Source organism: Odontesthes bonariensis, chromosome 3 (assembly GCF_027942865.1).
Source record: "Odontesthes bonariensis isolate fOdoBon6 chromosome 3, fOdoBon6.hap1, whole genome shotgun sequence".
NCBI classification, from domain to species: domain Eukaryota; kingdom Metazoa; phylum Chordata; class Actinopteri; order Atheriniformes; family Atherinopsidae; genus Odontesthes; species Odontesthes bonariensis.
In genome coordinates, this window is record NC_134508.1 from 23,515,237 (window position 1) to 23,531,122 (window position 15,886).

At 40.1% G+C, this 15,886-nt stretch overlaps 3 protein-coding genes across 4 annotated transcripts; 2 read left to right on the plus strand and 1 right to left on the minus strand.

The window, feature by feature from the left end:
• Positions 1–5: 5 nt before the first annotated feature.
• cyb561d2 (cytochrome b561 family, member D2) lies at positions 6–2,654 on the minus strand. Of its 2 annotated transcripts, XM_075461121.1 has the most exons (3): positions 2,289–2,654; positions 2,163–2,200; positions 6–1,170 (listed from the first exon to the last, which is right to left on the minus strand). In XM_075461121.1, exons 1-3 carry the CDS (start codon positions 2,419–2,421, stop codon positions 667–669), a joined length of 675 nt encoding a protein of 224 aa, XP_075317236.1. In that variant the 5' UTR covers positions 2,422–2,654; the 3' UTR covers positions 6–666. The 2 variants fall into 2 exon arrangements, with proteins under 2 accessions (XP_075317236.1, XP_075317237.1); XM_075461122.1 differs by lacking the exon at positions 2,163–2,200 and having other exon boundaries at positions 2,289–2,373.
• A 4,188-nt stretch (positions 2,655–6,842) lies between these two features.
• rassf1 (Ras association domain family member 1) lies at positions 6,843–11,751 on the plus strand. Its single transcript, XM_075462158.1, has 7 exons — positions 6,843–7,071; positions 8,507–8,804; positions 10,021–10,145; positions 10,288–10,392; positions 10,483–10,774; positions 10,859–10,974; positions 11,090–11,751. The coding sequence occupies exons 2-7, from the start codon at positions 8,513–8,515 to the stop codon at positions 11,237–11,239; spliced, it is 1,080 nt and encodes a 359-aa protein (XP_075318273.1). The 5' UTR covers positions 6,843–7,071; positions 8,507–8,512; the 3' UTR covers positions 11,240–11,751.
• A 512-nt stretch (positions 11,752–12,263) lies between these two features.
• Positions 12,264–15,587, plus strand: tusc2b (tumor suppressor 2, mitochondrial calcium regulator b). Its single transcript, XM_075462159.1, has 4 exons — positions 12,264–12,433; positions 13,517–13,764; positions 14,582–14,702; positions 14,799–15,587. The coding sequence occupies exons 2-4, from the start codon at positions 13,616–13,618 to the stop codon at positions 14,862–14,864; spliced, it is 336 nt and encodes a 111-aa protein (XP_075318274.1). The 5' UTR covers positions 12,264–12,433; positions 13,517–13,615; the 3' UTR covers positions 14,865–15,587.
• Positions 15,588–15,886: the final 299 nt, after the last annotated feature.

The following is a 15,886-nucleotide window of genomic DNA, read 5'->3' on the forward strand; positions in this document are numbered from 1 at the left end:
CAGAGTCGGCACGGCAACGTGTGGTTTATTCATACATGATGGAAAAAGATCATTTAAAGAAAAGAAGGGAATAAAAAGAAAGCAACAACACATATCAAAGTGGCAGGATAGGAAAGTTTACCCAAGACTTGTCGCCTCGATTTCCAAACAGGTCAAATATTCTATTAAAAAATTTTAAAAAGCCCCAAACAGAAATCTCTGACTCACTATCAAAATGATACATTACTGGGTTCATCTTCTCCTCCAACACAGTGGTGTGATGTGGGTTTAGACTTCTCCCATTGCTGTGCAGGTGATCCAAAACCATTTACTGTTATTTTGATCTTACATTAAGACTTTCAGCAACGCAGAAACTTCAGCTAATGTGCACAAGGGCCAGATTATGCAGTTATCAAAAGCTCATAAAATCTCAACTAAATTACCCGAACAGTGACGCCTGCGTCTCAGTTCTGTTTGTGAAAAGTATTATAAAAGTATTTTGTGATCCACTGGTGCTTCTTGGAATGACAAGACCCTCAAGAAGGGGCATGTGGAGACTTTTTTTATATATATATATATATATATATATATATAAAATTAAATATCATAGGCAATGCTTGCATAGGTACAATAAGTCAGTTAAAAAAAAAAAATAAAAAAAAAGACCAGTCCAAAATATGCTCTCCATCAGGACTGCAGGCGTTTTTTAGCGATGTAAGCACTGGAGACTTGGTTCATGATGATGAGGGCGCCGAGGGCAGGGCAGAGTGCTGACAGGTACCAGGTGTAGCCGCTGACGGACGCGGTGAACCACGCAGAGCACAGCCCGAGGAGCAGGCTGCCGCTGCCAAGCATGTAGGTGATGAGTCCGGACGCCGCGTGGTAGCGTTTAAGCTTGGCGAGGGACCAGCCTTTGGCTAAAGAGTGGCAAATGAGAGGCACGGCTGCCAAAGACTGCACACCAACCACGCACACTGCGAGCAGGCCGAGCACACCGTGCCACGAGGTGAAGTGGGGTTTACCGTTCAGGTGTTTGTTATAAGAGATGGCAGCCAGGCCGAGGCCTGCGCAGCACGCACAGAGGCACTGCAGGATCCAGTGAACACGACCTTTGGTCTTGTGCGGTAATCTTTTGAGGAGGGAGCCGTGAGGTGAGAAGAGGAGGATGGCTTCTGTCATGAAGAAGCCAAACTAGATGATAAGAAATGAAGGGAAATAAATAGAAAGAGAAATTAGGTTTGCAAATTGTCCATTTTTTTTTTTAAACAAACATTTGATTGAATGCTTGTCAAGTAAGCCTCGACTTTGCCACGACTGCCAGCAGCATGTTTACTGTTCACCACAGATGTAATGAAGTAATGAATATAACATATATATATATATATATATATTTATTTATTTATTTTTCAACAGTTCTCAGAGTCTTGCTTTTGAATTTGTAATGTGTCAAGTGTTTTCTGTGGACAACGGGCCTGGACTGCAGGCAGGGCAGTCTGGACATTACACGTGCCATGTCAGATGTAGGCCTTTCAGATGTTGGTGCTGAGTAAAAGGCAGTTCGATAGTTGATTTCCAAGACAGGTGGGGCACGGTACAAAGCATTTGTGAATGCAGAGATAAGCGGCGTTTGAGACCATGAAGTAATTTCCATGACAGGATCAATGTTTTGTGGTGCAGAGCTGCCTCGAGTCATCTCGGTGGAACCTCATCCTTTCCACACTTTCCATCGGGATCAATAAAGTATTTATCTATCTGTTGTAAGCATTGTCACTGCATACTAAGATTTATTCAAATCTTTGAAGATCACATACAGCAGATGATGATGATCTTTAACTGCCTGCAGTATCACCACAACACTGGATTGTGGAACTATTTGTGTATACTCAGTCTTCCTGGAAGTAATTTTATCTCTTTATCATTTAAAAAAATAAATAAATAAGAAAAAAAAAATACGGGGATGCACAAAAATGTCAAAATACGGTACAAACATTTCCCTTCCAATTCAAAATGGACAGATCAAAGTTGAATATTTAGGATAAATTCAACGTACATTGGGCTTTTCTGGTAAAGTCCATCAAATCAAAAGCAGTTGCTGACTTTCTTTGGCCATTTTTTTCTTTGGTGTTTTGACCTAAAATGTTTCCAAAACTGATTTTTGAGTGAACATTTTCCAGCTAACTTACAGCTAATGTCATCAGGAAAGGGTGCCAAGAAAACCAACCTGGAAGGAGAGAAATAAAGGCAACCCAATTAGCAAATGGTGTGAGAGGAGGGCCACCGACATGCAAATGTGGGAATATCTCACTCACTTGTACCGGGTCGAGACAGAAGTGCGATAAATACAGTGAAGCCGGAAAAGATGAAGTGAGTCAGAATTGTGGAAATTGTTCTGGCAAAGCCGTAGAACCGAGGCACGGATTCTGACTCTTTCTCGTGGACCATGTTTCAAATTATTATTCCGCCAGCTCGACCCCGACGTGAACTTCTGGTTGTCCCTTCAATGAAAACCGGAAGTGATGGCGGGTCAGAGGTGCGCTTGGTGCCTGCTCTGGCTGCTGTTCCCCTCCATAAAAACGTGTGTGGCGGTGCAAAGACTTGACCCTCATTCAGAAAATCAGTGTCACATAACTGGATGTTTACCAAACGTCCACATTATCCACGTCACTGTCCTGCTGCCGATTGAGAAGAAAAAATAGCACAACTTCCGGGTTTTTTTCAAAATAAAGCTTTAATTGGACCAAGCCGTGTCTGTTATTCTGTAGTTTTACTATCTTTATATACTGTATATATATATATATATATAAATATAAATATAGTCTTTTTTTGTGAAATTTGTCTATATGTAAATGGAAAAATCTAATCATGCAAATCCACTAATACCCATCAAACAATTTGATGTTAAATTAAATTATTTTATAATCTGCCCTTCAGCAGACCATTGAATAGTTTCATCCAGCGTCTCCGTATTTACACACAGCACATTCTTAGATAACTTTACATTGGACTCAATTCGCCAAGAGGGCTTAATGATGTTAATCTTGTTTGCTACATATTTGTGGCATTACACATCCACTGAGTTGTCCTGGCTGGTTAGACCTCTACTTGGATAAACATACCCCAGATAAACTGCAATATGCCCACACTGACAAAGCTATTCAAAGCCACTGCTCGCAAGTGAAATGACTCATAGTCATGACTCATTTACCGTGCACACCTGTGTGGGTTACAATGGTTTCTAAGCACAGAGATGGGGTGAATGAACTGACAGAGCAGTAAACACACAAGAGGTTAGATTAATTTATTCTGCTTTATAAAACATACATGTATTAGCAACAAGTCAAACTTACTTAGGGCTACTCTCAAAGGGGCGTAAACCATCATCTTCTTAATATAGATTAGTATATTTTAGAAAAATGGTAGATCTCTCTGTCTCTCTCCATAGTGTGTGTGTGTGTGTGTGTGTGTGTGTATGTATATGCAAATAATATAAACAGAAAACTAAATTAACTCTAATTCTGCAAGATTAATCCTCTGTGTTTGGTGTTAAAATCCTTTAACATTTTCATGCATTTATTCTGAAAGCACAATGTCCGGAAGTTGCCTATGTCTATATAACCCCTCAGCTTTTGGCTGACGTGGAGGCTATTTCTTTAAGGTTACCTGAATGTATTTGGGGCAAATAACAGAGTTGTAGAATCTATAATAAGTTGACCAGTTCTCACGAAAGCTGAAACTCTGATTGAAATGTAAATCATACAACACAATGCAGTAAATCGTAAATCCTTTCAACTCTAAATCTTTTTTTTTTTTCAAAGTAGCAAGATTCCAGATTCAGGTAGTTTTATTTGTCACATACACAATCATACACCGTACAATGTGCAGTGAAATTCTTCCTTGTCCTGCTACCAATAAAAAGAGAATTAAAATTAAATATTAAATATGAATAAAAATGAATAAAAAGCACATCTAAAATTGTTCTGTTGTTCTGCCACTAATGCCGCACCTAGCTGAAGTAAATATGCTTTCTAAAACAATGCCCAGTATGCCATTTTTTGATCACAAAATGTAGTTAAGATGGAGCAAGTTTACAGCATCAATGCTCCTTGGTACATTTGCAAATGGGCAAGGCTCTTGTTTTTTGAGCATCTTTCTTGCCTAAGCTGTTTTCTGTGTTCAGATGTCTCTTTTGAGAGCGTCCCTTTCAGGACTCCTGGTTCTTGTTGCAACTCAGAATTATTCATTATGACTCTGGCTGCACGCGCGTTTGGATTTTACTGCACAATGAATTTAGAACAATCAGATACCTTTCCTGATTCTGATTAATAATGAATACGAGAGCGTTTAAAGAGCCTAAAAATTCTACACTGTACGTGATGTCTGATAGTAACACTACCGGTTCCGCATCCATAAGACACTGAGCGGTCAGCTGTTCACTTGTTATTGTGCTCCAATTACTCTGTAATAAGCTTGTGACTCTTCGGGGCCTCCACTCACTGACTGGCTTGCAGCTCAGAGAACAACACCATGGCCATTCAGGACATTCCCCTCCACTCTGTCTCTGTCTTACACAGTATGTGGACAGGGTGCTCGTCACTGTAGCAAAACGGGGAAAAAAGGGAAAAAAACAAGCATAAGTGCAATTTTTATGTGCTATTGGATCCCCATAATGCTGTAGTTTCCACCTCATTTCAGAGATGCTGTAGTTATTTTATTTTCTTAAAATAGTGGTTTCTTTACAAGTTTCCAATTTTTACGCAAAGTAAATAAATTTCTTCGATAGTGGTGCTTGAAAGTTTAAAAACCCTTTAGAATTGTCCTTATTTTTGTATATGGTGATGACCTAAAACATTTTCCCCGATCAGTCCTGCCCGTCAGCTTTGAGGAATTGTAGCCCATTCCTGAGATTCATATTGGGGATGTTGGTGAGTTTACTCCCCCTTGAACCGCTCACTTCCATCCTTCCACAACACTTCTTTTAGATATAAATCAGGACTTGACCATTCAAAAGCATCAACTTCAGACACTTGAACGACTCACACGCTTAAGACCAGTGTCCTACTGCCCGACCCACTTTCTCCTGACATTAAGTCCATGGACAGAATTTAGAGGCACGATTTAGACTTCATTGTTCTAATTATGACTCCAAGCTGTCTGGGCCCAGATGCAACTACATTAGCCCAAACAACAATTTCTTCACCATGTTTTACAGATGGAATGCAGTGTTTTCTTTTATCCTAACGCTTATCCGGTCTTCATGAGAAATATAATTTGTTCATGCAATGTGACACTTCCACAAACTTGATCGTACTTTGCCAGAGCTCTGTTCTTCAAACGACACAAGGCACCCATTCACACTAGATTGAATCCCATTGATTAAAAGCACCTGCTTATTCTGCAGGTTATCGTTACCATCATTATCATCACAGATAAGCAATACTGGATCATTTTCAATCAACAAAAAAAAACAATCAGATATCATATTGTTGTCTAATTAAATAACTTTCCTACTTTAGTTACTTGTGTGCAAATCAGATGTTTTGGGATACATTCATGCCAAAATATAGAAAATGCCAAAGTCTCCTGAGACTTTGTGTGGAGGACATGAGTCTGAGACCTTTATTTGAACACCATTTATGCCATCTCAAATTCCCACTGTCCTGTGAAGGGGACATCGTGGACCTTGTAGTGATGTCACAGTTATGGGGGAGGGGCTTACAGAACATCTTTTATCTTTTCAAAGCTTTACATTTTTGTTCATTTTATGGTGACAAATGAGGGTATTGATTAATCCTTTACAGATATTGTGCTTCTTTTGATGATGATGTATTTGTTTCTTCAACCATTTCTCAACCCATTGACCCTGCAATTCATGTTCTTGATGATATATTTTCTAATAGTCGGTTGAACTACAGCTCCTCTTTCTCCTTCAATTCAGTTTCAACTCCATTGTGGAGGAAAAGTCTTATTAGACGATGCTGAACAAAACCACCAAGACTGTAAGTTCAGAGCAACAACAAAAATTAGATAAATCACAAAATGTTGCTCGTCTCTGCGGATCCCCCTGACACCATCTTAGAAATGGAAATACAATTTCAATAGAAGTCCACATGACAGTGAATATGAAATTGTTATATTACACCATCATATTCCACATCAAGCGAGAACAATGCACTACAAAGGACACATGATACAAAGTGATTAAATAATATTACAGCAGTGAAAGAACTCTGTGACAGGCATAAGAGGCTGACATTGTGAAACCACTTTGTGACTCTCTTACACTTGTCTGGTTTGATTGAAATAAATAACTGATTGATTGATTGATTGATTGACTGATTGATTGATTGATTGATTGATTGATTGATTGATTGATTGATTGATTGATTGATTGATTGATTGATTGATAGTAGTTGACTTCTTCATCTGCCATATTTGACCCTGGAGGCTTTTCCTTTCCCTAATCAAAGATTAACCAGTCAGTTCATTTTAAAACTACCTCTCATCCTTTTGGAACTATTTCTTCTGGACTCGAATACTCATTTAGTTACATTATGCATTTGAATAATTATCATATCTCTTTGAAATTTGACAGGATACCTGGTTTACACAGAGGTTATTCTGTTATGAATGGTAAGCCACTCCTACACAGGCTTTCTGGATGATAAAAACAAGATTGCTGACAAAACATATATTTTTTTAAATGGAGGTGTTTTTTTTTTTTAGATTGAAAAAATACTTCATTTTAATTCATCACCAATAATTCAGTTCTTTACAGTGAAAGTCTTCGTCCCTCCAGACGATGCAAGCAAACACGACGTAGACTTCATGTGTGTGGTCCATACAACTGCATCACACTCCACACATGCCTGTGTCTGTCTGATGCACGATCAGAGGGGGTTCTTCCAGCGGTGCCTCTCCTCTCTGTCCACTTTAATGCACGTTTGGGATTAGACGGTAATCCCACACTCGCAATGTGCATGCGCAAACCCAAGTGCGCGCCTCTGCGAACGGTTCGGCGTTAATTCAACAACAAACTGCCTTCACTCTCCAAACATCGCCTCCAACTACAGCAGCGGGGATGAAGTGAATAAGGTAAGACATTTAAAAGAAAAGAAAAGAAAAGAATGAAAACGTGTCTGTCAGAGGATCCGAACATTTGTTCCGGTGTCACTGTGAACGGAGTTTGTCACCCCGTTTCGGACTACAGGATTAAACCGGGTCGTCCTGTCCTGTTACACCAAGCGTCGCATGAGCGACAAATTGAAGAATCATCCGTCGCGTGGACTAAAGTCCACATGAGTGTGAGGCGAAAATAAACTGCTAAAAAATGTATGGATCACCCCGCTTACAATGAGCTCTTGTAGCCCCGTGTGGATAATTGCACCGTGTGGTGACCCACTTGGCAGAAAGAGCCCCGGGTTGTTCACATTCAAGTCACAATAACTCTTCCTCCACAGGGCATCTACGTTTATCCAACTCTCACACGCACATGCGAACATTTTACTCTTATTCTTAACGAGAAAGCTGAGGGGGGATGTGGTTGTCAAAGCCCAGATATAAAAGGTTTTTGTTGACATGCACAGTTTCATCTGTATCATCATCATGTTCTACAGTGGCTGGTGGAAGAGGTCTATTGAAGCTCTTTATTGCTACAAAGGAACCATATGCCACATTGCAAACGTGCTCCATCCCAAGTGTCCAGAGTGAAGAGTGTAAAAATGGAACCTAAACAGAATTTCAGCTAATTGTAAAGTGTCACAAGTAAAGGTGCTCATCGTGCATTAAACAACACCTTGTCCGAGCAATGTTTCTACTTTTTTTTCCAGTTACTGAGCTATCAAAATGTAACCAGCACGTTTTATGCTTTAAAGATAATCCCAATATGCTGAATCACTACAGTCATGCTATCTACAGTGGATGAAATGTTAAACAGTTACCATTAAAATGCTTTGAATTTGAAACAGTTTCAAGAATATTCTGTATTTCATGAGTGAATTACACATGTTATACAGGCATGCATTCAAAAACTTAGAATTTAATGCTTTATGCCTTTTACTTTGCTTATTTAGTCAGTTTTTAACAAATTGAAATGAATTTCTTGCTTTTTTAATTGAATAAATGACACTGTATAGACCCAGCTTTGGGTCTAACGTGCGGTTTTCTTTTACGCAGGAGAAGCAGCTTGCGTTGTCCCAGGATCGCTCAGGATTACGTTCGCCATCTCATCCCACATTTTAATATGATCGTATGATTACTGGCATCTGATAACAAACGCTAATCTTTTGTTTTTCAGTTTTGAAAGCTCAATGCAAGCGCTGGAAATAAGAGATTGTGTTGTCTGATGTGAAACGGATTTGAATACTGTATGTTTTTTATGTTAGAGCGACCCACGTTTGTGTATTGAGCGTGAACATGTGTGATTTCGCAGCTTCTAAGGACTCCTGTAAGGACGCACACACACACACACACACACATGCTCACTCATGGATAGAAAGTGCTTGCTTGACATGTCAGTGTCTGCATCCAGAACAGGATGTCTAAATGTGAGCTGATTGAGCTGAAGGACCTCAGTGTAAATGATCCCATCGAGCTGGCTGCTCCGGCCCCCCACAGCGCCCCGCAGCCTGTACACCCAGCTCAGCCCAGCCACTACCACGTCGTCCGCCTAGTTGGAGACACTGTCAGCATTGAGACACCGGAGCGCCACACGGGAGAGGCTGCCGTGGGTCACGACTTCCAGCCCGACAACTACACGCATCTCACCTGGTGTGATCTGTGTGGAGAGTTCATCTGGGGTCTTTATAAGCAGAGTTTGCGCTGTGCCAGTGAGTATCCGCTGAATACGGATCTGTTCATTTTGGTGAAAATCTATGTACGTCTTAACTGTCAACACAGCCTATGAGAACATGCAAACAAGGGATCTGACAAACAAGCGCTCTCTGAAAAAGCAAAGCCTGATATTGTACATTATGTTCGTCTGTGTTGTTTCAGAGCAGACAAAAACAACCTAATGAGCCGTGACAATACACCAGCTGAGATGTTCCTTCATTACGAGGAGCACAAGCTTTGAAGTTAACTTTGAGTCACTCACTCCCTTAGCCACTGCTCTACTTCTGTCAATATGACTAAACAATTCCTAACAAATGCATTATTGATTTCTACTTGAGCAACGTTTGCTGAAACTGCAGTGCCGATCTATTTTAGCAGATTTTTTAATCTCTTGGAGAAATCCAAGGATGTCGGATGCTTGTTTTTAAAGATGAAAGCTTGGGGAGAAAGAAATGGACTCGGAAGCCACAGATGATGGGATAGTAATGAGACACACATGCAGATTGTTGATTTTGCCGTCTCTGTGAGGAAATTATGAATATATTTCTGACATCAGATAAGAAGGACAACATTAATACTGCGTTCACTTTCAAAACAAAGAGAATATTACTACGCTTATTTTATTCAGTTGGTATGTGCTAAGATGATTAAAAACATTGTAGTTGATGATTTGGTTCATTTCCACACTCACATAGCACCTTTTAACCTTATCTTGGTTCTACAAAGAACTTTACAATAAGTTTCTCATTCAGACGAACACTCATACAGCGCTTCGTGTTCTGTGTATGCTCTCTAAATAAGCAGCACGTTTTCCCGACAAAACCATCAACTTCATTAGAGTTAGCTGAAAGTACCGAAAACTTAAAGTCTGCATCAGTTCCGAGTGACTTAGTATTCAGTTGGATTCTCACATTGTTTTTTCCACTCGTGTGAAACTTTATCACACATTTGGTCCTAATCTGTCGGAAGCTCTGGCAAGCATCATGTTTCAACTCTGTGTTTTGTCCAGATGGTGCCTGGAAAATCTCTGAGTTTCTGTTGGCATTTCTGTTTGTATGATATTCAGTAAAAAAAAAAAGAAAAGGCAACCTGATTGCTGAATAAAATCCACACTTGAGGACTGTACTCCTTGAGTGCTGACCTCTGACCAAAGCAGTGCTGAGTATGCAGAACTGCACCCTCTGACCGTGTCTGTCTGTTTCTCACCCTCAGACTGCAGTTACACTTGTCACCACCGCTGCCGACCATTCATCCAACTCGACTGCAGCGCACAGGGAAGTGTGTTGACAGCAAATGCAGATTACGCTGATGACTCCATCGAGACCGACACAAATGTGGTAAAGAACAATGCACATTTTCCAGAGTGAAATACATTAGTATCGATGGGAGTCCTCATTGGCCTGTTTCATCAATTAGAAATATATATATACTTACTTTACCCCTTGCTGCGTCCTTTATTTATGTTTTTTTCATTTCAAGGATGAACAGATCGAATTGGGTAAACAGGAGTTAAGTGTTGGTGAGATTCAACAGAGAGTGAAGGAATACAACGTCCAGATTAACAACAATCTCTACATGGTCGATGTGAGTGGCAACGTTTTTATCCTGATCATTCTTTTGGGAAATAAAATAACCCTTATTTCAGTCTTTGCTGTCAATCTGTCTACCTTACAGAATAAGGACGGGTCCTACACTGGTTTCATCAAGGTGCACTTTCAGTTAGTCCGTCCCATCTCCCTCCCTCCTCCTCCTCAGTGCCAGAGCTCCACAGAGGAGGACGATCAGACGGGCAGACAGATGAAACGGCGAACGTCTTTCTACCTCCCCAAAGATGCTGCAAAGCACCTACATATAAGCTCTGAAACACGGGTACGAGAAGTCATCGAGGCACTGCTGAACAAGTTCACTGTGGTGGACAACCCAGCGAAGTTTGCCTTGTTTGAACGCACTGAGAAGCAAAGTCAGGGTAGGATTTGTAACACTGCAAAGTCATTAGAGAACAAAGAGGAACAAGTTTTACATTCTGAAGCTCTGATTTGTTTTCCTTTAGTGTACCTGCGTAAGCTGTCTCACGATGAGCGTCCTCTTTATCTACGCCTGTGTGCTGGCCCCAGCGAAACAGCCCTGAGTCTGGTTCTGAAGGAAAATGAGACGGGGGATGTAAACGTTAGTCTCCATTCAGCTACAAGAATTATGGACTTGTCAATAGATGATGAAAAGAAATACTATACATGGGCTGTGTGCTGCACTGCTTTTAATATGAAACTGCTTTCCTCCACAGTGGGATGCATTTAGCCTTCCGGAGCTGTGCAACTTCTTGCGAATTCTGCAGCGTGAGGAAGAAGAGCACGTGCGGCAGATAGTGAAGCGCTACGCTCTCGCTAAAGACACGATGAGGCAGGCCGTGGCTCGGATAAACACCCCTGGCTGACAGAGAGAGAGTCAACGGATCCTCATATTGGAACATTAAGAAGAGCTCTCTTCTGCCTTGAAAATTGACAAGTGATGTGAAAGGGAAAGGAAAGAGCCCAGGATATCAAGCGTGTTATAAATATAGATTTTGTTAATAAAGCAGGGAAGCATGTGTTTTGATTTAAGGTGAACCCCTGAAAGGATCGGATTGTGCTACATTTGTGCAAACAGAGTCGTTGCTGTGAACTGGATTGTCTCAAAAAATCAAAGATTATTGTGGACTTCACAGGGTCCAGTTCTTTGTTTAAAAAGTTGCTGCTTGATTAGGTTATTCATAGTGACATTAAAGAAGCATGTGAGGTTTTTCTTGTAAGGTATCTGTTTGTTTGTTTTTTTCAGCTTATTTGATGTAAAAGTGTTTTTTTTATGTATGCGGGCACTTGAATCAACCTGTGAAGCTGAGCTGGACATGTTTTTATGTTGGGAATGCGTGCATATGCAAATAATCTAATAAACTGATCATGATTGTGAGTCATCAGGTATACATTTTAGGATTATTTCAAATAAAAGCTTTGCTTTAGAGAGTTCAGGACAAAGGATTACATGTGAGAGGAAAACACACCAACATCTGACTGGAGATCATTCAAAACAATGGCATTAAAATGTTTGAAAAAAAACCTTCACTTCCCTCACTTTGGAAGGCTTTGCACCACAGTTTCAAAACTGTCTGACTTATCTTTAAGCATGACTTGATGAGGGAATGGTTAAGGTCAGGGCTTTATGCAGACTGGTTATATTGTCCACACTAAGACTGCCACAGGATAGCAGTCAAGGAAAGGCGTGTTGTTCAATCAGTGATATTCGATGATAACTGGACCTCTGCAGTCTGTATAATTTCCTTTCCTGCAACAAAGAGACCCAGCACTACAAACTATTGGCTGTAGTATTACCTTGACAGCAGCAGGCTCCTTTTCTTTGTTTCCCACTCCACTTGCACTTCCAACCCTGTCCGTGTGGTGGCGATAGCGCAACTTAGTGTTTCTGCATCAGCCGTTCGAGACCAATCTAGAAGAAAAACGTGTAAAATTAGCACAAACAGCTAGCGTCGCTTCAGGTGTTGAGAGGTCTTCGCTTGTTGGTTGAATTGTCAACGTACCAAGACAAATTTATCTAAGAAAATTTTAAACAGAGAACACATCACCGCTCGCTTTAGGTATGTCTTCAACGTGTCGGTGGCGACAAACACTCGTTATCAAACCAGCTAATGTTACCCTTAGTCAACGTCAGCAAGCTGTGTTTTTGTTAAGAAACATGTAGACCCGATTAATGCTTGTAACCGAGGGCTAGTTATCCTTAGCTATCAGAGGTGTTAGCAGCGAGGACATAAAGTGACATTAAAGCCTCAGTAAATAACGCATGCGAGACCAATCTGCTGTCGGGTAAAGCTAGCTTGCCAAGTTAGCTGCCATGTCAACGTTAGCGAGTCCTTTAAAGTCAAAGTAGAGCAGGTTCCTGTTTTTAAAGTAGTTGTGTTTTGTCGTTATCTTTTTCAAATACCATTTTAACTTTGTTACGAAGCATTATATTGAGAGGTGGTAACGTACTTGGCACTGAATCGACCAAATGTGGCATTGTCTGATTGCACTGTCATGTCGCTGGCCTGTTCTTTTCTGACACATTGACTCAGGACTTCGATCTCAGTGTCTTCATCTTCAGTGTGGAAGATGACTTATTCGAGATGTTTTTAACAGAAAGAGCGATGAAACAAGGGGCACTGTTTTCTTTCAATTGTATGTCTTTAATTTTTTTAAGTGGAGACGCAATCAGTCTGTGGTAGCATTTGTGTGTGGTAAAGCGGATTTCAGGAATTGTGTCAGCACTAAATTTGTGGCTTACTTTTGTTTTGTTTTTTTGTCTTACTGTATCCTGGTTTAAAATAGGCTGGAAATGTTGGTGTCACAGATGTGCAGTAATACTACAAAATTATATAAAATGGCACTCAAAAGCAAGAATCTCAAGTTTCTCTAAAAGCTACCAAAAAAAATCCAAATATATTTGAAATTGTAATGTAATTTTTTTTAAATGTGTGTTTTGAACTGGCATTATTCAGAACATATTACATTTTTTTGTATGTTTATATATTTCAGTGTGTGTATTTGTGTCACATTGTATTTTCTGAAATGTGCTTTTTTTACCTCAGTTATTTATTTATTTGATTTTTTTTCTCAAACTAGTTATGTCTGCTTTCCAGCCTGAAATGATACAAATCCTTCCTTCCTGTGTCCCTTTTTCCCAGGTGTCACACCCCAGAGGGCCACATTTTTCTCTTGTACAGTAACACTGTAACACTACCGACAGCCCCGTGATCCAGGAAAATAATGTCCTGCAGCTGAAGATGGGGGGTAGTGGCTCCAAATCCAAAGGATTTTGGCCTTTTTCTGGCTCAGCTAGTGGGGATGATCCTGCCAAAGATGGAAACGAACCGCCACTGGCAAGAGTTCGAAGTTTCCCGGGTGCCACACCTTTTGTGTTTACCAGACGAAGGTAAATAGAGGTTCATCGTCCATAAATCAACTGTGGGATATAGCAGGGTCATACGCTGAATTTTTATATATATTTGTGTATGTATACATAGATGTTCCTATTGTATAGATTTTCAGTAAGCACACGTTTTTGGAGTTTTCAATTTTTGGATTGCTCATTTATTATTTATTTATTTATTTATTTTTAGCATAATAAAAATAACTGTGCTGATGTAATTATTTTCCCACTCTTTCTACTTGCTTCGAACATCCCGATCCAACCTCAGCTAAAAAGGTTCACAACATGCAGGATTGTTGGTTGGGTAAACCAGTGTCATGTATTATTTTCTTTTATTCAAGCCTAATCAGTCAGGGATGTGACTATATTTGTTCAGACAAAATTCCCTCAGTCACACTTGCTCATTTGATCAGTGTTGTTTACACTGGGAAAGATTGCCCCATCAATTTTTAATTTTATGCTCAACACTTCAGACCCACCTGGAGCTCATTAATGCATAAACCGTATGTTGAATCACGTGATGTCTGTTCACTGTTGTTAATGTGTCTTTCACTGAAGTATGCACAATTATATTGTTGCCTGCTGCTGTCGCACTACTTTATACACAATTTTTGTACTGGGCACTTTCATTTCTATTTGCTTATCTCACTCTTCTTTACCTTTCAAAGTAAGTTTCAAAGTTTTCAGTGAAGCCAGAATTTGTCACCGTGGTGCGCCAGATCCCTAAAAAGTTAACTGATTAGGTAGAGGCATATGTGCTTTATAGTGCTTCATATCCTATTATTATTATTATTATTATTATTATTATTTGTTGCTGCAGCTCGATGTTCTTTGACGAAGATGGTGACCTGGCCCATGAGTTCTATGAAGAGACAATTGTGACAAAGAATGGACGTAAAAAAGCCAAGCTGAAAAGGATTCAGAAAAACTTGACGCCTCAGGTTAGAAATTCACAATGTTCAAGTAGGACTTTACTTGTTAGCAAGTTTTCTGTGTCATCAGTTCTAATCATTTGAATTTCCTCCTCGTCCTTCCAGGGAATTATAAAGTTGGAGCACCCATGCATCCATGTCGATTTCCCAGTTATCCTCTGTGAAGCCTGACAGTCTTTGAGTTTTTCAGACGAGCCACTGCGTCAGCTCCGTCCTGTGGTTTCCCCGACAGATGGAAGCCCGAACCACCTTTCAAAATAACTTGGATCTCTTGATATATCTGATGCCCTTATGTGGACAGGCTGATGCGTTGTGTGCTGAGCCTCTGCATGTGATCTGTTTTTGGCTTGTGTGCAGTGAGACATGGGGTATGCCATCAGCGGGGGATGTAGAGGGGTTGCCAAGTTGACAAAATCCTCTCAGTTTTTAGAGATCATGGTTTGTGTTCATGTCGGTGTGAATGTGTGCAGACACACAATGAAACAAGAAAGAGTCCCGAGATATTTCTTGCTGCAGATTGTTTTCTGGTAGGATTCACTGAACTCAAAGAGTTCAGGGAGAATGCAACCAGTTGTTTGTCACGGTCTTGCATAGAATGGGGAAAGTCATCAGTGCACACTTTAATTTTTTCACACTATTTTGACTTTCTTTTATTGCATGGGACAGGATCAGCTTATGGGCAGCAGCCTTGGGAGTTGACAATCAGTGACCCACAAAATCTTAAATGGATTAATGTCATATTGTGATGTTGGACAGACGTGCTTCTGTGACCTCAGAGCCACACATGTACACGGCAGCATTGACTCTAGAAGATCCTGATGTTTTCTTTGCTGCTTTGGCATTACGTGTTTCACATTTAATTTATTAAAACAATTTTTTAATTACAAATTGAAACGCTGACTGGTTTCTGTTTTTATATCCATACATGATGACTTTGGCAACATGAAAGTACATTTACTTCATAAGCCTTTGGTAGCTACATTTGAATCATAAAGGTCCCTCTAAATCATCAACCCTGAGGGTCAGGTTAAGTATTTATTTCATTTTTTTCACCCAGGATTAAGAAATGGTCCGAAACTTGTACAAAAGGTTTCCTCTTTTGATTCTATATGTGGTATTTAAGAGTTGACACTATATATTTAGGTCTAGGCATTTAAAATCTGCACTGAAATAATAAGTGCCATGACCTCAGA

Excerpts from the sequence above, each read along its gene's own strand:
- cyb561d2 (XM_075461121.1), bottom strand. The coding sequence starts at position 2,421 with ATGGTCCACGAGAAAGAGTCAGAATCCGTGCCTCGGTTCTACGGCTTT. Across the intron at positions 2,201-2,288 it reads TCTGTCTCGACCCGGTACAA|GTTGGTTTTCTTGGCACCCT; the intron begins GTGAGTGAGATA and ends CTCTCCTTCCAG. Across the intron at positions 1,171-2,162 it reads CTTTCCTGATGACATTAGCT|TTTGGCTTCTTCATGACAGA; the intron begins GTAAGTTAGCTG and ends CTTATCATCTAG.
- rassf1 (XM_075462158.1), top strand. The coding sequence starts at position 8,513 with ATGTCTAAATGTGAGCTGATTGAGCTGAAGGACCTCAGTGTAAATGAT. Across the intron at positions 8,805-10,020 it reads GCAGAGTTTGCGCTGTGCCA|ACTGCAGTTACACTTGTCAC; the intron begins GTGAGTATCCGC and ends TCTCACCCTCAG. Across the intron at positions 10,146-10,287 it reads TCGAGACCGACACAAATGTG|GATGAACAGATCGAATTGGG; the intron begins GTAAAGAACAAT and ends TTTCATTTCAAG.
- tusc2b (XM_075462159.1), top strand. The coding sequence starts at position 13,616 with ATGGGGGGTAGTGGCTCCAAATCCAAAGGATTTTGGCCTTTTTCTGGC. Across the intron at positions 13,765-14,581 it reads TTTGTGTTTACCAGACGAAG|CTCGATGTTCTTTGACGAAG; the intron begins GTAAATAGAGGT and ends TTGTTGCTGCAG. Across the intron at positions 14,703-14,798 it reads AGAAAAACTTGACGCCTCAG|GGAATTATAAAGTTGGAGCA; the intron begins GTTAGAAATTCA and ends TCGTCCTTCCAG.